The sequence below is a fragment of the Mus caroli genome, chromosome 14 (assembly GCF_900094665.2).
Source record: "Mus caroli chromosome 14, CAROLI_EIJ_v1.1, whole genome shotgun sequence".
Classification (NCBI taxonomy): domain Eukaryota; kingdom Metazoa; phylum Chordata; class Mammalia; order Rodentia; family Muridae; genus Mus; species Mus caroli.
The window spans coordinates 25,514,305-25,541,988 of record NC_034583.1 but is presented as its reverse complement, the minus strand read 5'-3'; the positions used below and the strand labels follow the sequence as shown (position 1 = coordinate 25,541,988).

At 47.1% G+C, this 27,684-nt stretch overlaps 1 protein-coding gene and 2 pseudogenes across 3 annotated transcripts in view; all 3 read right to left on the bottom strand.

Moving 5' to 3' along the window:
* The window catches only part of Arhgap22 (Rho GTPase activating protein 22), a 154,031-nt gene extending 144,214 nt beyond the window's left edge, over positions 1–9,817 (bottom strand). For both annotated transcript variants that reach the window (XM_029469369.1, XM_029469368.1), the window contains exons 1-2: positions 9,530–9,817; positions 6,743–6,902 (exon numbers count right to left, since the gene is read on the bottom strand). In XM_029469369.1, the coding sequence (XP_029325229.1) occupies positions 6,743–6,794 (52 nt within the window). In that variant the 5' untranslated portion in view covers positions 6,795–6,902; positions 9,530–9,817. The remainder of the gene's footprint in view (positions 1–6,742; positions 6,903–9,529) is intronic.
* A 441-nt stretch (positions 9,818–10,258) lies between these two features.
* Positions 10,259–10,768, bottom strand: LOC110309900 (annotated as a pseudogene). The gene has a single exon (XR_002379761.1). The product of XR_002379761.1 is annotated as a cyclin-dependent kinases regulatory subunit 1 pseudogene (transcript).
* Positions 10,769–16,380: 5,612 nt separating this feature from the next.
* On the bottom strand, positions 16,381–16,504 carry LOC115029316 (annotated as a pseudogene).
* Between the last annotated feature and the right edge of the window lie 11,180 nt (positions 16,505–27,684).

Here is a 27,684-nt window from a genome sequence, read left to right as displayed (position 1 = left end):
ATGTGTGTGGGAGCATGGGAGCATGTGTGGGGGAGCACGGGAGCATGTGTGTGGGAGCACGGGAGCATGTGTGGGAGCACGGGAGCATGTGTGGGGGATAGAACAGAGAATGAGTGCACTTGAGGGTAGAAGGACTGAGATGATTTAATACAGCTGGGCCTGACGGAGCAGGTCTGTGATCCCCAGGGGCTCAGCTGCGTCAGGGGACTCACAAGCTACAACAGGGCGGAAGGAAAAGGAACAGACTTGCAGAGATTTAGAAAAGAGCAACAAGCATTTCTGTCAATGTGCTTGTAATGTATGGAGATATGCAGGGATGCGGGGAGATGCACAGAGATGCATTACATGACAGATGGAGACAGGAGAGAGAGAAATTACTTTAAGAAAAGGAGAATGAGGTTTTCTATTTGATGGAATCCAAGGAGGAGGAGGAAGAGGAGGAAGAGGAGGAGAGGAGGGAGGGAGAGAGAGAAGGAGGAAGGGAGAGAGAGAGAGAGAGAGAGAGAGAGAGAGAGAGAGAGAGAGAGAGAGAGAGAGAGAGATGCATCTTAGCACTGAGGTGGATGTGGACAGATAGACAATGCCAGGGTTGGTGTTATGGGACAATGAGGTGACAGAATTTGCAATCCATGCCCCCCCCCAAAGCTTGAAAGTGGCTTGAACAGCCTGGTGATGCTGACAGGGAGGAACACCTATGAGATTGATTAGTAGTTTACCTGGTGACATGCAGGAGCGTTGATGTGATTAGCAATTGACAACTCCTCTCAACAGTGGGAGCTAGAAGTGGAGGGACATATTCAAAGTACGAGAGAAAAAATGAAAACTGTTAATCAATGCCAACCTATGTCAAAGCCCACTTTCAGAAACAAAAAAAGCAAGATGGCAGCATTCTCTGATGTGCAGAGATAAAGAAGAGCTTGCTGGCAGATCTGTGTTAGAGGAAAGGATGAAAGAATTGTCCATTGGCAGGACAGCGGCCACAGACTTACTGAAGACCAGAGATCATAGAAACAAGGGAATAGTCTACAAATGTATGCTTTCGTTTTATATCATTTTATATTTAATCCACTTTAACAGATACACAAAAATTCTCCATGTAAAACATTCCACTCACTTCCCACAGACAGACTAAATTGCGGCCTTTGAATACCATTAACATGTACTGCGGGGATGAAATAAACTCCTGTGGGAGTTCGGGGGTAAACGTTTTCAGGTCTACAGCGTTTGTTTACAGTGGTGAGATTGAACACATGTTCTCCATAAGAGATATGTAAGGGGGATTCGAACTCAGGTCCTCATGCTTGCATGACAAGGTTTCAAAGTGACAGGCTAAAAGGAGAGAGGTGTGCAGCCCCAAAGCTGGTAAGACACCTGGAACTGGTCATGTCAATCATGATCAAACAGCTGAGGAAAGAGAGGGAAGGACAGGAGTATTCCTGGGACTAATACAGGGCCACATCAGCAAGCTGCTATAGTTTCATCTGAAGAGGCCCTAAAGGCTTAAACAGTGAGGGGCTTGGTCCCCAGCCAGAGCTGCTACTGGGTCCTAAAGAGATGGGCATTTGGTGGAAAGAGATCAGTCACTGGGGGCATGTTCTCGAAGAAGCCAGCAGGCTCTCCTCTGTCTCCAGACTCTCCTTCACTTGGTCTTTGTTTCTTTAGGTGGGTGAGTAACTTTCTGGCACATGTTCCTGAAAAGGCTCTGTGCTGTCAGGGACCCAAGGAAGGACACATGCTTATGACCCTCTTCTTCAGTAAACTGATTTTAAAACTTCCTTTTGCAAGTTATCAGAGTTATCATTATCATTGTGTGTGAATGTAAGCGTGGACGCACCATGGTGCTCACGTGGATGTCAGCTTCAGGAGATACCCCCCCACCCCCCGCATGCACGCATACACACACATATACATGCATGTGCATTGTGCGTATCAATGTGAGTGCCTGTGTGTGACAGCATGAGTGTGGAGATCAGAGACAATCCGAGATGTTAACTGTCCCCTCCTCTAAAAAGTGTCTGCCCCGTTTTGTTTCAGACACAATCTCTGTTTATTTTCCCCTACTGTGTAGGTCAGGCTAGCTGGCTGAAGTTCTCCTGGGGATTGTCCTGTCTCCACCTCCTATAGCATCTTCCTATAGCAGCACTGGGATTTCAGACGCTTGTGCCATGTGTACAGCTTCTGCATGTCTCCTGGGAATTAGAACTCAGGTCCTTATGCTTGCATGACAAGAGCCTTTACCTACTAAACCATCTTCAAAGTCCTAGCGGGCTGACTTTTTAGTCACTCTGTCACAGTGACGGGAGGCTAACACAGAAGGGGCAATAGATAGCAATACTCACATGCCTACAAAGAAAGCCTCCAAATCCGCAAAGCAAAAACCAGCAGTGAGAAAATAAGACCAGAGAGTTAAATAATAAGATTTTCAAGTGCCAATCTCAATAACTGAAGAACATTTAGACAGGCCACCAGAAGCTTCGTAGAAGATGTGACATCACTAATTTGACTTACTGGGCACACAAGGTGTGCCTCATACAGATACATTTTGTTCACAGGGGCTTTTGGAACATCCTTCAAGGTAGATTGTATACTAGGCTACAGATTATGTTCTGATAAGCTTAAAATTGGAATTATACAAAATATGTCTTCCAGTGATACTAGAATTAAATTGGAAATTGTCTAATACTTGAAAGCTAACATGATTTTTAACATTAGGTGTGCCCATTAGGGTATAGGTAATACACATGTCTACCATAAGAAACCAAAATCAAGGCATACCTAAAGCAAATGAAGAAGAAGCCATGAGGATGAGGTCATACAGTCAGAAAGCAGTGAAGCAGAGAAAGCAAAACATGGGCGAAAAATCAAAAGGCTAAAATAATAGGCCTTTGAAAAGATTAATAAACCCAGCAAACCTTTGACCAGATTGACCAAAAATAATAAAAAGGCCCAGGGATTGAAAAGGAGTCCTTGACTCAACTCTGCACAATCTACAGAGGTACGTAAGGGAATACCACGAACAGCTCATGCCAACAAAGTGTGGGGCACCCCCAAGTCAGGCAAAGTCTAAGAATGACAATGACCCAATATCCTGAAACATGGTGCTTCCAACTCCTTCATCAAAGCAATGTTCTCGTTAGCTTCCTTGTCAACTCAACACAGCCTAGAGTCTCCCAGGAAGTGGGAACCCCAACTGAAGCATGTTCTAGATCAGACTGCCCTTGACCGTATCTGGGAGAGACTATCTTGACGGAAGATGGATGCTGAAGGGTGAAGCCATTGTGGGTGGTGACATCCCTGATATGTCGGTCCTGGGCTGTCTAATAAACTAGCTAATCATGAGACAGAGTGAGTCACAAAACAGCCTTCCGCCATGGTTTCTGCTTCAGCTTCTGGCCTGACTTCCCTCAGGGATGCACAGTGACCTCCAAGTCTGAGTCAAATAAATTCTTTCCCAGGTTGATTTTCTTGTGGCATTCATCACAGCCACAGAAAGTAAACCTTGACGTTGTGCTGGCGACTTTTACACCAACTTGCCAAGCTAGAGTCATCTAAAAGGAGAGAGAACCTCAATCGAGAAAATGCCTCTGTAAGATCTGGCTGTGGGGAATTTTCTTAACTAGTGATTTATGTCAGAGGTCTCAGTCCACTGTAGGTGAGGCTATCCCTGAGTTGGCAGTCCTGGGGTCTGTAAGAAAGCAGGCTGAGCAAGCTATGGGGAGCAAGCCAAGAAGCACGCTCCTCATGGCCTCTGCCTCGGTGCCTGCCTCCAGGTTCCTGCCCTGTTTGAGTTCCTGTCCCGACTTCCTTTGATGATGAGCAGTGATGTGGAAGTGGAAGCCAAATCAACCTTTTTCTCCCCAGGTTGCTTTTGGTCATGGTGTCTCATCACAGCAGCAGTAACCCTGACCAAAGGGACGGCAAACGGGATTGGTTCCCAGATCAGCGTTCTTGTGATGTCAAAGCTTGACAGGAGGTTATGCATAAGAAGACTGCTGTCCATCATTCCGCAAGAACACACACAGCAGTGCCAAGCACAAGTGAGCCAGCAAAGGGAACTCCAGAAAGATAAAAAGATGAACCCTTAGCAAACAGGGTTGGTTTCAGAAACCCAGCTGTCTAAGGTTGACACCTGAGAGGTGCAGTACCTGTCTGCCTGTCCCTTTTGTTAACACACTAGACGTTAACTCTGTGACCCTTTCACAAGGCACAAAAGCATCCAACAGAGTCAAGCAGCTCTGGCTTCCTGCTACTAGGAAAGTTCCAGCAGGGCCTCTGGCAGAACAGTGGTGTGGCAAGGTGACAATATTAGGTACAGCGGAGAAATTTAATCCCCGAGAACTGTATATTCATCCCGATTTTTTGCAAACAGCAGTCAAGAGCAAATTTACGTCCCTCAGCAACATTCTCCAGGTGTGATGGCCAAGCTTGGCTGTCAGTTTGACTCCATCTGGAATCAACTAAAACCCAAGCATGTGGGCACGCCTGGGAGAGATTTCTCTTGACTGGATCATTTCAGGTCAGAAGACCCACCCTACATCTGAGCCACACCTTCTGGTGACAGCCCATATGGAAGGTCATGGAAGAAGGAACTCTAACTTTTTTGCCTGCTTCTCCTAACTCTTGACAGAAAGTTCATCTATCCTCCTCCTGAAGCAGGCATTAGAATGCTTTAATAGCTTGCTGGTTTTAGAACCTTCGTCTTTGGGGCTTTAACATAAACTGAAGACCAAGTGAGATATCCAGACTCTTAGGCTGAACAACTACCACATTCTTGGCCTTTCTGTTGGAAGACAGGCATTGTTGGACTAGCAGGACTATAGTCTATAAGTCACTCTAATAACATCCTCTACGCGCGCGCGCGCACACTCACACACACACACACACACACACACACACACACACACGCCATTCTATCAGTTCTGTCCCTGTAATGATTAAACCACAAGTAGGGATGGAGTGAAGAGATGTCCCCACTGTCCCCACTAACATTTTCCCTTTCTGAAGCCTTCTGTGAAACCTCAGTGCCATTGTTCTCAAAGTTGCCTAAGTGTCTGAGACAATTGTCGCTCAGAACCAATGCAATCAAGAAGAAGAGAGCACAGACACTTGCTACATCATCCACGAACCCGGGAAACAGCTTGCTGAGTGCAAAAGGCCTGACACAGAGAAACATGCCGTGTACTTATCAGACCTGTGCAGCAGCGAAATCCACGCAGACAGAAAAACAGACTGGTGGCTGTCAGGAATGGGAGGTGGGGGGGTGGGAAGGCTGCTTAGTCCACAGAGGATGGCAGTGCGTATCAGGTAGTCTGAGGTGCAGCCGCACAGCATGCTGCCTGTCTGGACCACCGCTGGATCTTACACTTCAAAACGGCCAACTCTCTGCCATGTGAATTTTACTTTAATATAAAAATCAATTCAATCTTATTCATTAAATTCTCATGTAACACGGTCTTTGTCCTTTTCTCAACAGGTTGGCACACGCCCTTCAGAGCAGGGCAGCGGGGACAATCCATCATATCAGACAAATCTGGCAATTGACCTTCCCACAGAAGCCAGGGCCTTTCCTTCGGTGCTGGACTGTGTTGTGACCCCAGCTGGAGGAGAATACCTTCAGAGTGTCAGATACTGTAATCCCAGCTGCCTGCAGCCCGATTTCTCCCCAGACTGGAGCATCTACCTAGACTGTAGCCCAGGTCTCAGAGCCCAGACCTGGCTTCCAGCCCACACAACCCTGCCTTTGTGGAAGAAGAAACTTTCTCCTCACCTAACACATGCCCGCTCAGGACGACAGAGGCACAGCAGGAGTCTGAGTCCTGTGGCTCTGTTCACTTTTTCCTAGTGCTGGCAGAGACATAAAATGTGCAGGAGTCTGGGGTCTACCTAAGGCTGGCTAAACAGAAGTCTCCAGAGGAAGCTGGCGAGCTTGAGGAGGACTGGGGTCCAGAGGACGCCACTGATGGCATCTATTTCTGGAATTCAGCACTCAGGACTAACCTACCAAAGAAAACCACCCAGCTACAAACACAACCAGCTCCTTCCTGCCTGAGGTCCAGCCTGTGCACACACATTTAAGTCAGGCAGCTCCAGCAGGGCCTACCACCTCTATGACACAGCACCTACAAGACCCAGCACCTGCAAAACTCAGCACCTGTATGACCTTGCACCTTCAGGATCTACATCTGTGTGACCTAGCACCTACAAGATTCCGTTCTTGAGGAGCCCAGCATCTTCAGGGAATACCAGACCATCATCTGCCAGTGACTCAAACAGACACTAGTCCCACTGTGACTAGCTGCTGCCTTCCCAGAGCTTCCCAGAGCAATTCAATCATCCTCTGCATCTTTCAGTTCACTACCAGGCTGGGTGGCTTCCTGGCACAGACAGAGGAGCCTTGGGATGCCCAGTTCTCCCTGTGGAAGCTTTATCTAGTGTCCAAGCAGTCTGTGGTCATGGTGATCCTCATGGCCATCAAATGTCATTAGAGTCCCCAGCCATTGGAACTCAGGACCCTTGACACTGGAGCCTGATTTCCAGGCTCACAGAGAGCAGATGCTGGGTCATGGCTGAGTGCTGGCTAACCAACTTGTGCTGAGAGCTGAAGGAAGATTGAGTCCCCACTTCATGGTGCCCACAGCCTGCAAGACCAAGGAGGCTCCTTCAGTGTCACCGAGCGACCCCACCCTTAAGCATGAAGTCAAGCACACAGGCAGCCATTCCCCACACAGAGCCAAATCCTTACTGAAGTATCTGGCAGCGAAGGTTCTTCTTTTGCTGGAAGCCGTCGGCAGCATCGCTAGGCTGGCAGTGTGCAGATTTCTCCTGTGTCTTCTCTGGAAGGCAGCAGCCACATCCTGAGGCAGACAAGCTAATTCCCAGTTTCAGTAGCAGGCGATCAGCATCTATAGTAGAGAAATATATTTAGAACGCTCTTTCCAGGCATTTGCCTGGATTTCAAACACGAACGAAGCCTGCTGTGAGGGACAAGTTTCTCTGTGGAGCATGTACCTTGGGGATCTGAGAGCAGACTTGGGGAAGTCAGAGTATCAGTTCCTCAAATCTGTAAAATGGGACCAGCAGTGACAACTGCGTCTCAGAGGGAGAAGATGCCAGATTCATCAGTGGAAGCAAGGGCTCAGTGAGCCAAGGGCTCTAGCTACTAGATTTGATTTTTTTCCCCCCAAGGGAACAACATGGAGCTAAGTAAGGGACCGTGCAAACTGCTCTGAGCATGCTGGCTGGTTCCTGACTCACACTTTGGCTTGTGGTCCAAGTACTGGGGTAGACCCCAGGAAAGCTCTGTCACATCCTTAGGGTACCACTTCTCCATTCTATTTTTGGAAATGTGTCATCATTACATCATTTACAGTTGTGGAAAATGGGTACAAACGAACAAACAAATAGACAAAGCTTGCTTATAACTAGCCAAGTGGTATTTCTGCCGCCATGAACATCATTCACACAGCAGCAGTCCTAGTGACCTAAAATAAAGCCAGGCTCTGAGATGGCAGGCACACTGTCACCTGTCTTTAGGACATATGATACCATTTGCAGATGGAGCCCAGAATGCTCTTCCCTTACCCACCCTGTCTCCAGTGTGCTAGCCTCTACAAGCTGAGCTTGTATGAAGCCTGAAGTTACCAGTGGGTCCTTCCAACCTGGGCAGGAGGAGACAGGAGGAGGAGGAGATAGAGATGTGGGCTGAAATCGGCCCATCACTGCCACAGAGAACAGAAGCTTGGGGCTATGGACTAGTGCCTGGTATTCTGTGGGTCCTGCTGGGGCAAAATGCTTCTGGTTCACACTTTAGCATGTGGGTATAGTTCCTGTCACTGACTGGTCCCCAGGGAGTAATGGGACAGCACCTGGAATGGAGAAGGCAGACTGCCTTTGGAATAGCAGAGAGAAAAAAGCAGTCACTAAGCCCTAAATCTTCAAGGACCTAAGCCCAAGATATCGGCATGGCCTGGGACCCAGGAGCACAGATGGCCTTGAACACACAAGTCTCCAGGGAAGTGATGGAGCTGGAGCCAGGAAATGAGGACCCTGGAGTTGGTACAGACCTCAGAGACCCTGAGGGATTTTGGAGTGACACCTTCATTCTCTCCTGGAAGCGTGCACAGTTTGGAAGCATAGGTGGACGGGGGTAAGGGCTCTGAGGGTGCAGGCACCCCACGCCCACTGTAGCAAGCCTTAAGAATGAATGCTCTGGGTTTACACCGTAGGTCCAGTCCCTAGCAGGACACAAAGCCAGGTAGGTGTGTAGTATGCCTGTAAACCCAGCAATCAGCAGGTGGGGGCAGAGAATCAGAAGTTCAAGGTTACCCTCAGCTATATAGTGAGTTCAAGGCCAGCCTGTGCTACATGAGAGCCTGTTTAAAAAACAGAAGTCTAAAGTTAAAGTTGAATTCAGGAATACAAGGGCACACATTGGCTCCTTTAGGGGGGAACAGCCTCATAATTGGTGGCAGACAGCTGGATCCAGCAGGTTGACATGTCAATCAAGTCTGGGTTTCCTTCCAGTTCTGTTTGCTTCTAGGGTGTTTCCTCTTCCCTCTCTTCCTCCTTCCTCCTTCCTCTCCTTCTCCCTCTTCTTCACCCTTCCTCCTTTCTCCTCCCCCTCCTCCCCTTCTTCCCCTGGCCCTCCTTTATTTTGGGATCAGCTTTGGGAGCTAACATTTCTTCTCTCCCGCAGAGCCCGAGGAAAGAGTACACTGTCCAGTCTCAGACAAACCACAGAGCTTCTTCCCAAAGCCTGTCAAATGCCTTCTTTCTTTGATTTGGGGCACTAACCAAGGCACGACTGGATCCAAACCAGTGGAGTGTGCTGATTGGCTAAAGCAGCTGGGTCTTATCACATCTCAGGAACTAGGTGGGGCTGGCTTTTCCCAGGACCAGAGAGGACAGGCAGAAGAGACAGGTGGGTGCTAGAATAGACCCTGGGAGACTGTAATAATTGTGTGTACGTTTGCAGGAAGGGGGAAGCTCCTAAACCGATATGCTACTGTGGGGTTGGAGTAGAGAGGGGTCACCTCTGTGAAAGAGGAAGAGGTTTGCTCTCTAGCCCTCCACCTTAGTATTCTCCTAACCTACCTTTCTAAGCAAGGTCAACAGCCGGCCACACCCAGCCAAGCCCAGTAGAGCCAGGGCCCGCCTAGACGCCTCCCGGAGCATGACTCAGCTCCAGGCATGGCTCCGCACCACGCTCACAACAGATCTGTTTGCCCTGGACTCAGGCCAGTGCCCCTGTGCCTTATCTCACCCCACCTGCAGGCATAACTGCACATTAATGTGACACCTGACAGCAGCTGGGGGAGGGTCTCATCGTGGAATCGTGATGCTCCGAGCCACGCTGCAATTTAATGTGGCTTAGGAGGGTATTTAGAATCCATCTTTAAACAATGAACTCACAGCCTGGGGTCAGGAAACTTGTGTAGCCCTGGCTCCCCACTCCACCCCACACAGGGTCGCTGCTGTGTGTGGCTCTCCTGGAGCTGTCCTGGCTCACCTGGATCTCATCTTTGCTCACCTGGACGTGGAGAGCAGGCTTCTCTGCCTTTGCCTGAAGAAGGAGGGGCTCTTTCTTCGTTCCCGGAGGGAGCACTCGAGCTGCCGCCCCTCTTCTCACCCCGTGGGTGCCCTGCCTTTGGCCCTGCTCCTGGCTCCCATGGGACGAGTCCTCTGGTAGGACCAGGGGATGCAACCCAGGCTGAACATCATCAGGCAGGATGCAGGTTTCCTGTCTCCTCGATGCCTCTGGGGATGATGCTCTGACAGCTGTCCTTGGCTGGCCTCTCAAGGCTGCAGCAGCAACCTCAGCGGCTCGGAAAGTGTAAAAGGCTGACCTCTGCAGGAAGCGCGGCGCTTAGGAGGGCCTGGGTTCGCTGGTTTGGAGCGCCCTCTGGTGGTCATTAGAGGAGCTTCGCCCGTGCTTCTGAACCCTGGTCTTGTTCCTGGACATCACATTTTGCTTTCCTGCTGGGATCCGGGGGCAGCATGCGTAAGACTGTGCTTTTTTTTTTCTTTTTTCTTTTTAGATTATAAAAAAAAAAACATTCCTTTAGTCAAGGCTTTAACATGGAAGAGATCTGTCATATAAAATGCAAAGTTTCCAATACATTGAAACATAAATCCATAAGTCATCACAAATACAACACCCAATAGTAAAAACCACAACAGCAAATTCACACCATCCCTGTAACAGCCATGATCTAGATTTCACATGCTTCTGCCAAATGGCAAATATGGCCTGCTGGATCCCGAGCACACGAGGGCTTTGAGGTCACACTCATCTGACAGGGCTGTGGCACTGGTGGCTCAACTCCAGAAGCAAAGCAGGTACCAGCACATTCAAACAGTGTATCCTTTACATATCAAAGTGAGAAATAGGAAAGCAACATGGTCACGTGATCAGAAAGATGGTAGGGAGTGAGGACAACTGTGGAAAGCTCGAGGCCGGAAGGCAGTTCGCTGGCTTCACTTCTTTGGCTTCTTGGGCAGTGGCCGCTGGAACAGTAAGATGTGAGGTTCTGGTTCATGGATCATATAGTGGACCCATCCCTGACTCTGCTGAACGCCGAGGTTCCTCCATTCAGATTCAGACATCAAATGGGTTTTCGGGACCAGCTTGGCTATGTCCTTGGGCAACATGACATGGCGGTACTCGAACTCCTCGTCGTATTTGTCTGAATAATAGATTTGTTTGTGGGACATGATTGCTCTGCTGGAGGCGCTCAGCGCCAGGGCCGCTGGCCTCCAGACAACTCCCAGCAGCCAAGTCTGTGCTTTCTTATGGCCTCGCCTTTCTACCCTCACTAGCTGCTGGTGAGTCGTGTGGGGCTCCTGGGCTTACATAGATTTTTTTTGTTCCCATCAGATCAATCCTTCCACCTTGCTCCATGGTTGGGTGCTGAGGACTGCAGCAAGAAAACCCCCAGGTGGTGGAGGACAGATATGACTATTTCTCAAGCCATAAGGCTCACTGAAGGCATTGAAAAGCCAAAGGCTCAGGACAGAAGTGGTCAGGTGGCCCCATTGTGGAGGCAGAGAGTTCCCTTCTTCCAGAATGGGCCAGCCCTCCACTCACCAGGGCTCAGCAGAGACACTGCTGGCAGCCCCTCTGTTAAGCTAACAGACAACCTCATTGGAAAACACCCCACCCGGCCTCCTGTGTGCACACAGGCCAAGGAACTCAAGTCTATCCAGCCTTGCTGGGAAGGGGGCTGGGGTTGCAGGACAAAGCGGGAGAGAGGATGAGGTGGAAGTGATTTTGAGTCCTGTGGTGGACACAGGTAGCCCACTGGGCAGTTTCACAGCCTCCCTGAGCCTCACTCTCTATCCCTAAACCATGGGCAGGGATATGAGTGAACCCATCCCCCAGAGGACAAAGGGCAGTAGATCACACTGGGCAATTTGCTAGGTGACAGCTGTATGCCAACCATGAAGCCATAATACCGGACACCTGCTGGCAGAGGGGAAGTCGGTCTTCTCTAGCAGAAGAGCCTCCACTTAGGGACCGGGGGCAGCTCTGGCTTCACAGGCTTTCTTCTGATTCCCTCCACTCCCCCTGTTTTTCTTTTTACCTTACTTTAGTAATGTTTTTTATCTTATTTTAAAACTATTTCTTTTCTTTTCTTTTTTTTTGAGTTTATAACATAATTACATCATATGTCACACACACACACAAACACATACACAATTTCAAGATGGCAACTCAGATACCAACAGTGAAAACACAGAGCTAGTTAAAATACCAGATGAAGAACTCAAAGGTTAGTTATTAAGAGAACCAATGACTTCAAAGAGGATATAAATTAGCTGACATATGGAGTAAGAACTCAAACCACAGCCTGGAAAGGAAAGCCAGCAATGGAGATGAACAAAGTTACTGTTTAACATTCATGGAGATATAGACACAGGAACACAAGCATGAACCAATTCATGACCACCAAGCCAGCACTGCCAGAGACCCAGGAGCCTTAACCGCAGAGGAGGAATGTCTCAGCCAAGGGAACACAGAAAAGAATACATGCCATGAGCCGGACGATGAGCAAAGAGAACTAAGAAAGCATTCGTCGTGTCCAAGAGAGTAAATCAGCAGAGCCGTAACATGAACAGGAGCACAGAAAAACCCGAGAGTAACCCAACCAGAATCCAACCAAAACCAAGCAACGGGAATTACCAAAAGAAGCAAAACTCTCTCAATAATAACTAGAAATGTGAATGGACTCAACACTCCAGTGTAATGGAGACCAGCTGATGAACTGAAAACTATAATCCAGTTATCTGCTGTCGCTCCGAAACCATATCCCGCTGGCGAAGAGACCCACAGACTGAGACTTTAGGATGGAAACCAACCTACAAGCAAAGCAAAGCTGGAGTAAGTTGGCCCAGAGATTCTGATGTATGACAAAGTAGACTTTGAATAGAAACTAGCCAGAGAGATAAAAATCCACCAAAAATTAATAAAGGGAACACTTCATCAAGACCAGATGCTAATTTTAATGCTTATTATGTTTTCTATAGCCAATTTCAGGCCCCCTATTTCATAAGACAAAAACTAATACATACAGAGAGCAGATAGGTCTTGGTACAATAGCTGCAATACTCCACTCTCAGAAACTCATGTTTTGTTTTGACCAAGAAACGAGCAAGGATTGTCATAGCTATTTTGCATCACAGTTAAAAGGGCTTAAGAGATCTTAGCAGAGCATCCCACCGGACAGCTGCAGACCACGCATTCCTCTCGGCAGTCCACAGAATCCACTGTAACATGGATCATGTTTTAGACAACAGAGGAAGTTCTGACAAATACAGAAGACTGAAATAATTTCTCATACGCTATCAGGTCATAGTGGAATGAAACCAGAGATCAGCAACGAGAGAAGCCTCAGAAACTACACAGTTACAGAGAGTTCTAACAATACACTCCCAAATGACCAGTTAGTTGGTCATTAGAGAAAAGATGGAGGAAATTAAAAAATTTTCTCCAGTGAAATGAAATTGAAAACACTTATTGGGACCAAAGGGTTTTAGAGAATGTCAGTCACTAAAGAAACCCATAACTCCCAACATGAGTGAAGCTCTGGTGAAGGATCTCTTAGTAAAAGAGGCCAAAGAGCCACCAAATTCACTGCCCAGTCCTCTCAGACCTTTAAAGAGGAGCTAACGCCAACACTCCCCAAACAGCTCAAAAACTAGAAAGGGAACAGGCACCAGTAAACCCAGTCTATGACGCCAGCACCACCCCAGTGCCCAAACTGGATAGGGGCACATCATCATCATCGCTATCACCATCATCACCATCACCAACAGCAACAACAACAAAGACAGAAGGAAGGAAGGAAGGAAGGAAGGAAGGAAGGAAGGAAGGAAGGAAGGAAGGAAGGAAGGAAGGAAGGAAGGAAGGAAGAAAAATATAGGCCAATTTCCCTGCTGACATAGAGGCTAAAATTAACATGGAAGTACAAAAGACCCTATTCCCAAATAATATCCAAAGCTTTGCAGAGCAGAAGAGCAATGTTGCAGGCAACATAACACCTTATCTCAGTGTACACCGCAGAGCCACAGTGAGGAGACCAGCACCGCCCTGGCACACGGCAGATGCAGGCACAACAGGGAACCAGACATAAACCAACATAGCCACAGACACCCAGCGTTTGAAAAACCTTCCAAAACACACTTTGGAGAAAAGAAAGCATTTTCGTCTAATGAAACCAGCAAACCTGGATATCAAGCCCTAAGGAGAACGGAGTTAGGTACATATCTCCTGTCCCCCACAAAACCCAACTTCAACCTTAACAGAAGACCTGGAACTCTGAGACTGCTGGAGGAAAGCAGAAGAAACATTTCAATATGTTGGCGTAGGTGAGGGCTGTCTGAGAAGGATGCTGCAGCAGAGGAACGGATCCCAAGAACTGACGACGAACTGCGTAAAATTATTGTGTTGAGCTTCTGCAGAGTGAAGGAAGCAATTGGCAATAGGCAGAGGGAAAAGGCAGTCGACGGGATGGGGGGAAATCCTTTCCCCGCTGCACATCTGACAGCGCTCAGTATCCAGAACAAATAAAGGACTTTAAAAACTAAATATAAAATCAACTAGACAATATACTATCAGTTGATGAATATTTTAAAAGGTTCAACCACCAGAGAAATCCAAATTGAAGCAGTTTTGAGATTCTAACTCACGTTAGCCAGAATGGCTATCATCAGGAAAAGAACCCGCTGGAGAGGATGCAGGGCCCGTAGTCACTGTGGGCGGGAGTGTGAAGTGGTGCTGCCATTATGGAAATCAACACTGAAGAAGATACAACTACCATGTGATCCAGCTATCCTCCTGAGACACCTCAGAGTGTTAACTGAGACACTATTCACTGTGGCCAAAACCTGTGCCACAGTCAACCCCATTGCCAACCTGACTGGATTTATAATGGGCTCAGGAGACACAGTTGCTGGAAAGGACATTGCCAGAAGGTTTAACTGAGGGGTGAAGCAGAAAGCTAGAGCAACGTCAGCATGCAAATCTCTCTGCAACCTAACTAACTATATATGCAAAGTGAACGGTGCCCTCGCCTTTCCCTGACTTCAGACTGATGGCCGAAATAGACCCAGTGACACTTCCTTACTTCTTCCCCTAACATTTTACTGGTTCTCATGAATTTCCTGTCATGCACCCCAATCCCACTCATTTCCCCCCTCTCCTTGTCCTCACCCTTCACCCCTACAAACTCCCACTCTAACAGAGAAAACAAAATCATGGTGGAGGCTGCAGTGTGCCACAGTGTGTCTCACAGTATACCCTTTTGTCCATACTTGTTTGCTTGTAAATGTTCATTGCAGTGACTCAATGGTCTCTGGCTTCTGTGACACTAACGATACTGGCACCTCACTGGGACTCCTCTCGGATATCCTGTTCTTGTCCTGTGTCATGGAGATCCTGTAGTTTTGGATCTGTAGGACCGACCCTTCATGGACCCCAGCAGTTCATTGATGGGATAGGTGTTGGAATGAGCCAATTCAAAGCCCTGGACCTGGGCCTGAGAGGCATCTATCTGAGTTGGTCAGCCCACTGGCTCTCCCACCCTCATGTCCTGAGCCGGGTCACAGGCAAACCCTGCAACCAAGGCCAGCTCTAATGTGCTGCACAGGGAAGGTGCAGGACCTGCTCTCCTGAGTGTTGTAACAGGCGAGGAGCAGGGACAGGTCTCCTGCCCTCTGACCCCATCAGGGCCAACTATCGCAGTCATCTCCAGTGTCAGGGCAAAAGCAAGGGGGGGAGAGGCTCTCTTCCTTACTGATGGTACCTTACAGCAGACAAGAGACAGGTTTGGTTCTCCTACATTCACACGTCATGCTGGCTCATCCTCAACCCACATCCAGAGCCAGCTCTGCTGTGCTGTACCAGGTAAGGGGCAGGGCCTGCTCTCCCACTCTGATGACATGGGGCAAGCTCCTCTGCCTGCTGTAGGTGGCAAAGAGTGAGAAGGGGACATCTCTAGCTCACCTATGTCACTGCATGACAGATGAGTGACCTGCTCTCCCAAGTGCTGCAGATGGTAAGGGGCAGGGACAGCTCTCATGACCTCAGGGCCAGGTGTCTGGTCTGCCACCAGTGGGGCGGTGGAGGGGAAGAGGGGGGAGGGAGAAAGGGGAAGAGGGTTTCTCTTGCTCAGCTCATCCACACCACTGCATGGAAGGCAGGTGGTAGGGCCAGTTCTCGCATGCTCATATCCTCAGGCTGCATCAACTGAAACCCCCACAATGTACAGGGCTCACTCTCCCAGGCACTGCAGTAGGTCAGGTGTGAGGTTAGCTCTCCCACAATGCCCAGGTGAGGGATGAGGCCAGTTCTGCACAGCCCTCAGACAGCAACATGTCCCTGGGCAGCAGCCCAGACCAGCGGCATCCATCTGGCTTTTGGTGGTAACAGACTCCTGCTGCTGCAGACCTACAGACCCAGACATGGCCCCTGGCAGCACAGTCCAGGCCCCCACCATGGCTCCAGGTGAGATCACTGACTACTCACATCGGGCTGTCCCTTACTACCCTCAAGTCTCCAGTTCTGCCTCTCTTCATTGTACGCACCTCCTTCTGTTTCTCTTTCTCTTCCATCTCTTCATCACTTATTGGCTCATTTTAGTGGTTTCCAGGGCCTCTGGGTGGCTGGAGTCATCTCAGGAGTGGTCTCAGAAGTGCTATACCCTGCTCATGCTCTATGGCACCAGGCCATAATGCAAGCTAGCAGGGTTGTCTTGGCATAGTCCCCTAGGCCTGGGAGGAGGAGGGCTGGTGGTGGTCTCAGGCTGGCTCCCCATCCTGGGAGCCTGTCTAAGCCTTCCTGGCACGAGACTGATGGTGGGTTCAGGCTCACTGTTTTCAGGAAATGTTAAGCTACGTTTGTTCACAGGTCAGAACACTGTAGTGCAGAAAGAGCCTGTCTCCTCACTGCCACCTACTGACGAACTTGTGACACAGCAACCACACCTGCAATGCCTCTAGGGACTGAACAACCCTATCCCCCCACCCCCACCCCGGCCCTTCCTGGTGTTTTGTCTCAGCAATGGGACAAGGAGCCTAAATGTCCACCAACAGATGAATGGGTAGAGAAAACGTGAGACATGTGCCCTGAGTTGACAGAGGGATTTTATTCAGCTGTAAGGTGCAGTTGTGTGCTGGGGAGAGGGCTTCAGTGGCAAATGTGCTCCTTGTACAGCCCCAGGACATGAGTTGATCTCTGGAACCCACGTAAAAGATCCAGATGCCAGGGGTTTTGGTTTTCCTCTGTAATCTCAGCTTTCCTAAGTCACGAAGGGAGGTGGAACCAGAAAGATGAACTGGAGATGGTGGGCCAGCCTGGGCTACCAGCACAGCAGGCAAAACAAAGCAAAAGGGGAGAGCTGAACTCTGACCTCCACACGTGTAGTCATGGCTCACACATGCCCCACTGCCACAATTACACACACACACACACACACACACACACACACACAAAAGCTAAGATCATAACCTTTGCAGAAAAATGGGCAGATATGGAAATTGTGATAAATAATAAGACAGATTCAGAAAGACAAATAGCATACTTTCTCTCTTATGCATATGAATATTTTTATATAGACATGGAATTTACATATATGCATGATATATAATGCAAATGTAAAAGAAAGGATGAGAAGTGGGGTGGGAGAGGCAAAATATGTCGCTTTCCCTCTGATGTGCAGAGTCTGTATTAACTACAAGTACTGTGGCTCTACTCTTTCTTCCTCTGTATTGACTCTACCATCTCATAGTAAGGAGACTGCTCAGCAGGGCAAGAAAGTGGAATAGCTAATAGAGTTAGTTACAATGTTATACTGCATAAAAACATCATAGCGAAGCTCAGATCTTGCCTGCTAACTAAAAACAACACTGTGCATCCCTGAGGGAAACTGTAAATATGAGATCTTCAGGAAATGGAGGAATCTGCAAAGTATGTCGTAACCAAAACTCAGAAAGAAAAAAATCCTAGTCTGTGATGTATTTATGTGTAACAGGTATACGTTTGGATGGAATCTAAAAACCTTGAAGAAGGGACCTGGTCAGGAGGGAGCGATGTTTGTGATGAAGGATTGGAGGGGGCAAAAGGACCCAGGGCATGAAGAGACAGTATCAGAGAGATACAAGGAGGAAACAGGGATTTCAGAGGAGTGGGAGGGGGATGGGATAAGGAGAATCACAAAAGACACACTTTATTGAATACCATCATAACAACATCTAACAAAGGGTGTGTAGGCTAAAAAAGGAAGTTATAAAGAAAGGAAAAGAGCAACTAATTGACATACTAAACAACACTGATTGTAATTGGCAATTATGGCCACAAGATGGCGCCCTCAGCATGCTATTTAGGGTGTGTGTGTGTGTGTGTGTGTGTGTGTGTGTGTGTGTGTGTGTGTGTTTCCTGGGCTCACTCCGCGGCCCCCCGCACCTCCTGCTCCTGCTAGTCATGGAGGATGCACACTTAGGGCGCAGTCAGCTTTTCACTTTTGCTTCTCTGGTCCAGGCAGCAGCTTTGGCCTCCGCTCTCCTCTGGCAGTGCTTCACAGTAGAAACTCTAAAATAGAGGCTGTGGAAGGATGATCCTGAGGCAGTGGGGAGAAGCTGAACTGGAGAAGTGTTGTCCTGTCTCACTGTGCGTTAGAGGCAATGTGGGTACTGCCCATCTCAGGCAGAGTTGGAGGTTGGGTAACCTACGCTTTGGAGGGCTCTGTGTCTGACGCTCAGGCTGACCGGCGTAGCGTGAGGGGGGCCTGGGTGAACGTGAGATCAGAAACTTCTTAATGAGCAGAGAATGAGCCAGAGTGTGGCCAGGTTTGCACTTGTCTTAGACACAGGAAGTCATTCCAGTCTGAGGCTGGCGAGACGGCCCAGTGGTTAGGAACACTTGCTATTGAGAAGACAAGCTTTCGGGTTCCAGTGCCCACATCAGGAGGCTGACAACTGCCAGGGATTCCAATTCAAGGACAGTCCGTGTCCTCTTCTTGCCCTTATGGGCCCTGTACACAATTGTCATTCAGACAAACAAGCATAAGTCTACATATGTCACAAAAAAGTTGGCACACCACAGACACACAGGAGTTTATGCATACAGTCATAATACACACACCCTCGAACTTCTGATTCTCCTGCCTCAGCCTCATGAGTGGTGAGATTACACGTGTAATTACTGCCATGTTTGGCAATTTTAAGTATTTTCTAAATTTTTTTATTGATTCTTTGTGAATTTCACATCATGCAACCCAATCACCCTGTCCCTCCATATCTGCCCTCTGCCCTTGCACCCTCCTCCTCACAGGACACAATAAACAACAACAACAACAACAGCAATAACAGAATCTCACCACCACGGAAGCTACAGTGTGTTACATAGTATACCCGTTCACCCACATAGCTCTACTTGCCAATGTTCATTGCAATGAGTCATTGGTCTGGCTGAGGCCTCCGGCTTCTGTTACACTATCAATACATATGTGTTCTTACCAGAACTCCTCTTTGATATCCTGTTGTTGCCCTGTGTAGATCCTCCAGCTTTGGATCTGCAAGACCTGCCCCTTCACACACTCCAGCAGCTCATGGATGGGGTAGATGTTGGGGAGGGCCAACTCAGATCCCTGGATCTGTGTGGAAGCTGAGTTGGTCTGCCTGTCAGCTCTCCTGCACCTGTGCCACCAGGGCCAGCTCTCCTTTTTCAGTGATGGTCCTTAAACGCTTTAACCTCCCTTTTAACCCACCACCCTCCAGAGGCAGTGGGAAAGAAAGGATACTGGGGGAAATGGACCCGTTTAGGAAGGTTCTTTGGAGCAACTCCAGTCTGTATTGTCTGGAAATCTGCAGTTTAGTTCACAGGTCAGCAGCGGTAGCTCGATCCACTTGCAAACACCCCACGGATACACCAGCAGTCTAGTTTGGTAGAGTTGGGATAGCAACACTGAGTCAGCAGCGGTGGCACTACCTAGCACTACAGCCAGGCCTCCACCTCGGGACGAGTCAGCAGAAAAGTTCTCGGCTGTGTCTCTCAGTGAAGCAAAAGCCTCCAGACCCACAAGGGTTGCATAGCTAGCTCTATAAGGAAGCCAAACTCAGCTCCCGTCACCGTCTGTTCAGTCCTTTTTATATTCTCTCCAAACATCACGTGCCCTCCACGGGTCTTGCGTCAGCACATGAGTCTGACATCACTCTGCCAATCAGCCCAAGTCCTCGGAAGCAGCGAAAAACTGCTGTACACCACCAGAAGTTTTTTGGTGAGTTTGTCTCTCTGGAGTTCAGACAAATGCAGCGCAACTACTCAGTGTAAGGTGGGCAAACATATGCATGCCATTGGCAAAGAATCTTTTAGCACGTGTCCTCTCACATGCTTGCTTTAGCAGCTCATCCTGTGTCTGCTTCAGTGAAACGTTCCTTCATAAGGCTGCCTTAGTCTTTCACCTGCGTCTGCATCTGCTAAATGGTCCTTCACGTGTTTGCCCAGCTAAACACCATCCACTCCATCTCCTGCTCTCACACCCTCAGGGCCAGCTCTCCCACACTGCCCAGGTGAGAGGCAGGGCCAAGGCTCTGAGCTGTAGCACAGGCCAGGGCATCACCATGGTCTCTGGTGGAAGCGCCGGAGTATTCACATCAGGCTGTTCCTCACCACTTTCATGTCTCTACTTTCGCCTCTCTTCAGAATGCACAAACCATTTCATTTCTCTTTCCCTCCCATCTCTCCATCACACACTTTCTCATCACCGAGGGCTTTGGGTGTCTTCTGCCCACCAGAACCGCATCAGCAATGACATTTACCTTTGAAAGGTAGAATGATTAAATGTTAGTCCAACCCAAAGAGTCCAAAGGAAATAAATCCCTTGCCAAGGTTAAACACAGCACAGAGAGACTGTAATTCAGCCTCGAGTCGTCCAGTCTGTGGTTGAACAGCACCATGAGCAGCTAGAGACCTGAGCAGACAGGCCAACGGCAGGAAGCAAACAGCAGGGCATGTTGAGTCAGCTGTGATCTCCACTCTGCAGGGGCCGCTCTTCTTCCTGGGCTAGGACGTAGCTCTGGGAGTCATAGCCATTCACACAGTGATGGGTTTTCTCAAAGGAAGAAAGCACAGGCCCACTGGCACTTGCATTTGTTACTGACTCTATTGGTGAACAGTGTCATTCACCATTTCCCAAGGAGCACAAGCAGCAACTGCCTTCAAGTCTCCAGTTCTGTCTCTCTTCACAATGCACAAACCACTTGGCTTCTCTTCCTTTTCCATCTCTCTATCACCTGCTTGCTCACTTCTGCCATGCTTTCCCAGTGAGGGTTGGGCGTGGCCCATGGCCAATGATAAGTCTTTTAAATAAAAAGTTTAACAGAGTACTACCGAGTGAATCCACTCTAGTACACCCACCCCAACCTAGTGTGTACATGTAGTAAGAACTGTCATGGCACCATTCTTACTACATTTAAAATTATTCCTGTCAGTCAGAAGAACAGGAAGGAGGACTTCCTGCCCTTAGAACCCTCTCATGTCATCAGTTAGGATCCCAAAGACCCAGCCCTCTGAGACCTCTTCCCACCCCCACCCCCTTGTGCCTCTGTCCTTACATGGGCAGGAGGATATCCACTGCTCGGGTGCAGGCCATGACAATCAGAACAGAGAGACACACATGATGACTAACGGCCACACTCTGCCACAAGTCCATCCCTCAACTCTGACTGAGATTCCCTGCTGAACCAGAGGTCATACTGGCCACCAGAAACAGAGAACACAGAGACCGGAAGACAAAAGAGGAAACAGAAACCAAGAAACAAAACACCCATCCAACAAGACAAACTCAGAACTCAGCACCTAGACCTGTACTCATCCCAGACCCAGATGCCGAGATGTCAGTGTAAGAACACCATCAACCGCAGCCGAGGCAACATGGCACCACCAAAGTCCAGCAAGCCATGAATATCCCAACACAGCTCAAGCACAAGAAATGACCTTAAAACCTTAAAGAGGAAATGAATAAATATCTTAAAGAAATCCAGGAAAACACAAACAAGCAGTTGGAAGAAATGAAGAAATCTCTTAAAGAAAGCCAAGAAAAACAAGTAAACAGGTGAGGGAAATGAATAAAGCCATTCAAGGCCTGAAAATGGAAATAGAAGTGATAAAGAAAACACAAACTGAGGGAATTCTGAAGATGGAAAATGCAGGTAAGCAAACAGGGACTAGAGAAGCAAGCATCAGCATCAGGATGCAAGAGACAGAAGAAAGCGTCTCAGGCTTAAAAGATATGATAGAAAAAATTGATACATCTGTCAAAGAAAATGTTGTATCTAAAAAATTTAAGACACCAGGAATTCAAATATCCAGGTCACTAGGAATTCAGACCAGATAGACAATTTACATACACCTATAACCTCCAAGGAAATAGAAATCATCATTAAATGTTTCACAACAACAACAACAACAACAACAACAAATCATGTCTAGACAGTTTTAGCTCGGAATTCTACTAGATTTTCAAAGATGTCCTAATACCAGTGCTTGTTAAATTATTCCACAAAAGAACATTAAGGGACATTACCAAAATCATTTTTTGAGGTCACAGTCACAGTGGTACCCAAACCATACAAATATTCAACAAAGAGAATTATGGAACAGTTTCCCTCATGAACATTGATAGAAAAATACTCAACAAAACACCCACAAACGGAACCTATGAACACATAAGAAAGATGATCCACCGTGATCAAGTAGGCTTCATCCCAGAGATGCAGGGATGGTTCAACGCACAAAATTCTGCTATTGTAGTTTGCCAGATACATAAACTGAAAAGGAAAAATGTGATCATCTCATCAGATGCTAAAAAAGCCTTTGACAAAGTCCAACACCCTTTCATAATTAAAGTCTTGGAGTGATCAGAAATACAAGGGCCATACTTAAACACAATAAAGATAATTTACAGCAAGCCTATAGCTAACAAATTGAATGGAGAGAAACTCAAAGCAATTCCACTAAAATCAGGAACAAGACAAGACTGCAGACTCTCTCCATATCTATTCAACACAGTACTTAAAGTTCTGGCCAGAGCAATAAAACAATTAAAGGAGGTCAAGGAAATATAAATTGGAAACGAAGAAATCAAAGTATTGCTATTCGAAGATGATATGATAGTATACATAAGTGACCTAAAAATTTCTACCAGGAAATTCTTATAGCTGATAATACCTTCAGCAAAATGGCTGGATACTCGATTAACAACAAAAAAAATCAGTCTCCCTTTCTAATACAAACAATAAGATGGCTGAGAAAGAAATCAGGGAAACAACACCCTTCACAATAGCCACAAATAATATAAAATACCTTGGTGTAACTCTAACCAAGCAAGTGAAATATCTATATGACAAGAACTTCAAGTCCCTGAAGAAAGAAATTGAAAAAAAATATCAGAAGATGGAAAGATCTCTCATGCTCATGGATAGGTAGGACAAACATAGTGAAAATGGCCATCTTACCAAAAGCAATCTACAAATTCAATGCAATTTCCATCAAAACTCCAGCACAATTCTTTACATACCTTGAAAGAACAATTCTGAACTTCATATGTAAAACCTAAAAAAACCCAGGATAGCTACAACAATCCTGTCCAATGAAAGAACTCCTGGAGGTTTCACCATCCCTGATTTCAAACTTCACCATAGAACAATTGTGATAAAAACTGCATGGTATTGGTACAGAAACAAACAGGTTGATCAATGGAATCAAACTGAAGGGCTAGACATAAACCTATAGACCTACAGACCTACAGACACCTACAGACACCTGATTTTTGACAAAGAAGCCAAAACCACACAGTGGAAAAATAGGAAGTATCTTCAAGAAATATTGCTGGTCTAACTGGATGCCTTTATGTAGAAGAATGCAAATAGGTTCATATTTATCACCCTGAAGAAAACTCAAGTCCAAGTGGATCAAAGACATTAGCATAAAACCAGATTTACTAAACCCGATAGATGAGCAAGCGCGGAATAGTCTTAAACACTGACTCAGGAGACAACTCTTTGCACAGAACACTAATAGTGCCGGCACTAAGATCAACAATTAATTAATAGAACTTCATGAAACTGAAAAGCTTCTGTGAGCAAAGGACACCATTAATAGGACAAAACGGCAGCCTCCAGAATGGGGAAAGATTCTAACCAGCTCCACATCTGACAGTGGGCTAATATGCAAAATACATAAAGAACTCAAGTCATCAACAAATCAAATAATCCAATTAAAAAATAAGGTACAGATTTAAACAGAGAATTCTCACCAGGAGTGTCAAATGGCCACCAGGGAAATACAAATCAAAATGTTTCAGCTATTTCATCTTATACCTGTCAGAATGGCTAAGATCAAAAACCTAAGCTCATGTTTGTGAGGATGTGGAGCAAGGGGAACACTCCTCTATTATTGGTGAGAGGGTAAAGTTGTACAACCCTTGGGAACTCAATATGGTGGTTTGTCAGAAAATTGGGAATAGATCTACCTCAAGATCCAGCTATACCAGTCTTGGGCATATACCCAAAAGGATGCTCCATCATACCACAAGGACACTTGCTCAACTATGTTCATAGCAGTTTTATTCGTAGTAGCCAGAAACTGGAAACAACCTAGTTGTCCCTCAGCTGGTGAATAATGTGGATAACAAAGATCATGGATAAGGAAATTGTGGTGCTTCACACAATGGAGTACTAGTAAGCTGTTAAAAATAACGGCATGACATTTGCAGGAGGTAAGTAGAAAAAACATCCTGAGTGAAGTAAGCCAGACCTAGAAAACAAACAAGGTCTGTACTCACTCATAAGTGGATAGTAGCTGTAAAGTAAATCGTGCTACAATCCACAGACTCAGAGAAGCTAAGTAATGAGGGTGGCTCAAGGGGGGGAAGCATGTGGATCTCCCTGGGAAGGGGAAGTAGAATAGATTTTGTGGGTGGTGGGGGATGGGAGCAAGAGGGGTCAGGTGGTGAGGGTGGAGGGAGAAAGCATCGGAAGAGATGACTGGAATTTCAGTGATGAGATAGAAACCTAGTGCAGTGGAAATTCCCTGGGATCTATGAGGGTGACCATAGTTAAGCCTCCTAGTAATGGAGGATTCAGAGTCTGAACCAGCCATCTTATGTAATCAGGCAAGTCCTCCAGTGGAGGGATTGGGACACCAACCCAGCCACAAAACCTTCAACCTACAATTTGTCTGGCCTGCAAGATGTGCTAGGGCAAGGGTGGCGCAGAACTTGTTGGAGTGGCCAACCAATGACTGCTCCAGCTTGGGACCCGTGCCATGAGATGGATCCATGCTTGATACTGCCCAGAGGGCCAGGAGCCAGATACTGAATAGCCTAGAGGCCTAGGATAGAACCTAATAGGACTGGAAAAACAACAAGTCAATGACGTGATTTCTAATGGTATTTGAAATCTCCATTGCTGGTCTCCAGGTTCCTCTGCTCCATTGCTGGTCTCCAGGTTCCTGTCCTGCTTGAGTTTCCTCAGTGATGAAGTGTGACTTGAGGGTTGTAAGAGGAAATAAACCATGTTCTCTCCACGTTGCTTTTGTCCACAGTGTTTTATCTTGGCAATAGAAACCCTAACCAAGCCAGTGCTGCTACAGAGGACCCAGTTTAAGTTCTCAGCACACACATTAGGCGGCTCATGATCACCTGTAATGGCAGTTCCGGGGCACCTATGCTCTCTTCTGACATTCTTCTATACTTCACACACACAGAGTGCATAATCACCTGCAGGCAGACACTCATATACATAAAATAAAAAATAAATCTTTAAAAAAGAACCCCTAGTGTATGACTGATGAGATGGCTCAGTGGTTAAGATAACTGACTGATCTCCCAGAGGTCCTGAGTTCAATTCCCAGCACCCACATGGTGGCTGACAACCATCTATAAAGGGATCTGATGCCCTCTTCTGGCATGTGGGTGTACATGCAGCAGAGCACTCATACACCAGAGAGAGAGGTAGATATAAATGAAAATTAGAGAAGATACTATGTTCCCATAAATAAATAAATGTTATCAAAATATTCTGTTTCCAAACTTTACAAAAAGCAAATGTATGTGATCGTCAACATAAGTAAGTAAAATTATTTTTAAGAAAATGAAACTTTTATTTAAAAAATACAAAATAAATGCACATGGCATAGACTCTAGCACTATTCTCCACTGATTAGCCATCATGAAGGGCCGCTGTACTGAGAGAGGAAGTGAGCTGTTCAGTTGTTTGAAGTATTTCTGGGTTGCTGTGTAGGAACAGCCACTGTGAACACTGCACTGACTTGTACTGTACCTGTACATGTGCGGACTGGTCAGATATACATACTCATTGGATGTGCAAATCTGAGAGATGTGAATTTGAACTTGGGGAGAAGCCAGAAATAGGTGTATTCTATAACTGGAAAATGAGACTTGCTGCAGAGAGCGGCTATGCTCAGATGGTGTGAGAGGAAGGGTTGGAAGCCTTTGCCATAATCACATCTGTATTTAATTCCCCCTGGATACTGAAGCAGCGTCTCCACCTGTACCACAGCCCATACCCCAAATCTGAGCTTGTCTCAAACTTAGGGCACTAGAATCCACTCATCTTTCCTCTGGAGGGTGTACACAGATCAAGACAAGGAGGAAGGAGAAACTTGTCACCATGCAGACGTTTGGGTGAGGGGACTTGTCAGGCTAGAGAATCACTGAGCCCAAGTCCTGAAGGGCAGGGGAGCCTAACGTTGTGTGCTGTGTGAGGGTTCTTATGAGTATGTGCATCAGGTGGCTATAATTAGGACCCCCTTGCTTTCCTGGACAGGTGGCACTTTCCTCCAGAACTTCTGTGGACAGGCAGACACTGGTATCTCTGTGGCAATGATTTGCCAAGTTCATGCCTAGAGAGCATGTCAAATTCTCTGAAGAGGGGGGCTGTATGTCCTGTTCACAGCCCATGGGAACCAGCTTAGGGTCCTTGGAGAATCAAATAAGTCTTCTTTGCAGCTCCTGGGTGCTAAGTCCCGTGGTCACAGTGGTAAGAGACACGGCCTCCCTGTAAGGAGGACTTTTAGACTCCAGTGGGTCTAATTAAACAGCTGAAGTGACAATGCCCAATGCAAGACTGAGGAGGGACAGAGGCTGCTCAAACCCAGCACTCCAAGCCCAGAGCATGTGCTCACAGCCACATGGGAACCCTTCCACTGAATGCTCTAAGCCAAGCATCTACTGGAACATCTGCTGTTGAGTTCAAATGGCTGCAGAGCATGCAATTTTAAAATCTTCTGAAATTGTCTGCTTCAGGTTGTCTCTCACACACAGAGAATTCCTTTCCACATAGGAATCTGCTTTTATAAGTAGTGATAGCCACAGTTTCTATTACCTCGCCTTAAGCTCTGGACGGATCATGCAGTAGCAGACCCTCACCCAAGTTTCCTTGGATCTTCAGATGAAGACACACATGAGTGAGCACACACACACACACACACACACACATGAAGACACACTTTTAGACTCCAAACACACACACACACACACACACACACACACACACACACACACACACACACACAGAGTGGCTGGGCTCTTCTGAGCCTCCCTTGGCTAGTGTGTCCTTCTCTTTACACCTTGCTCAACACCTCTGAATCTGTCCTCAACTTAGTTGCCTGGTTATCTTCTCCTTGCTCAACACTTCTAAATCTGCCCTAGCTTAGTCTTGCTTCTAATCTCCCACCTGCTACTTCAGGCCCAATCTGGGAAGCAGCCAATGGCCACGGCTTGTGGAACTACCTTCCTCTGAAGCACGGAAAATCCCTTGCCTCTCCTGCAGTTCTTAGCTTGCCTGCAGGAACCAACCATTGGTCGCTGATATCTATTGATTGACCATGAGCCAACTGGGGAACAGGACCTTCAGTGTTCACATGCAGATTCCCGATCAAAGCATCAGAACCATTCCTACACCCCAGTTTCCCCCAACACTCCTACAAAGGACCTCAGGTAAGTATAAAAATGTCTGTGATACTGTCTCGTGTCCTTAGGATGGATTCACACTAGGAGAAATAAAGGTGATTTCTTCTTCTTCTTCTTCTTCTTCTTCTTCTTCTTCTTCTTCTTCTTCTTCTTCTTCTTCTTCTTCTTCTTCTTCTTCTTCTTCTTCTTCTTCTTC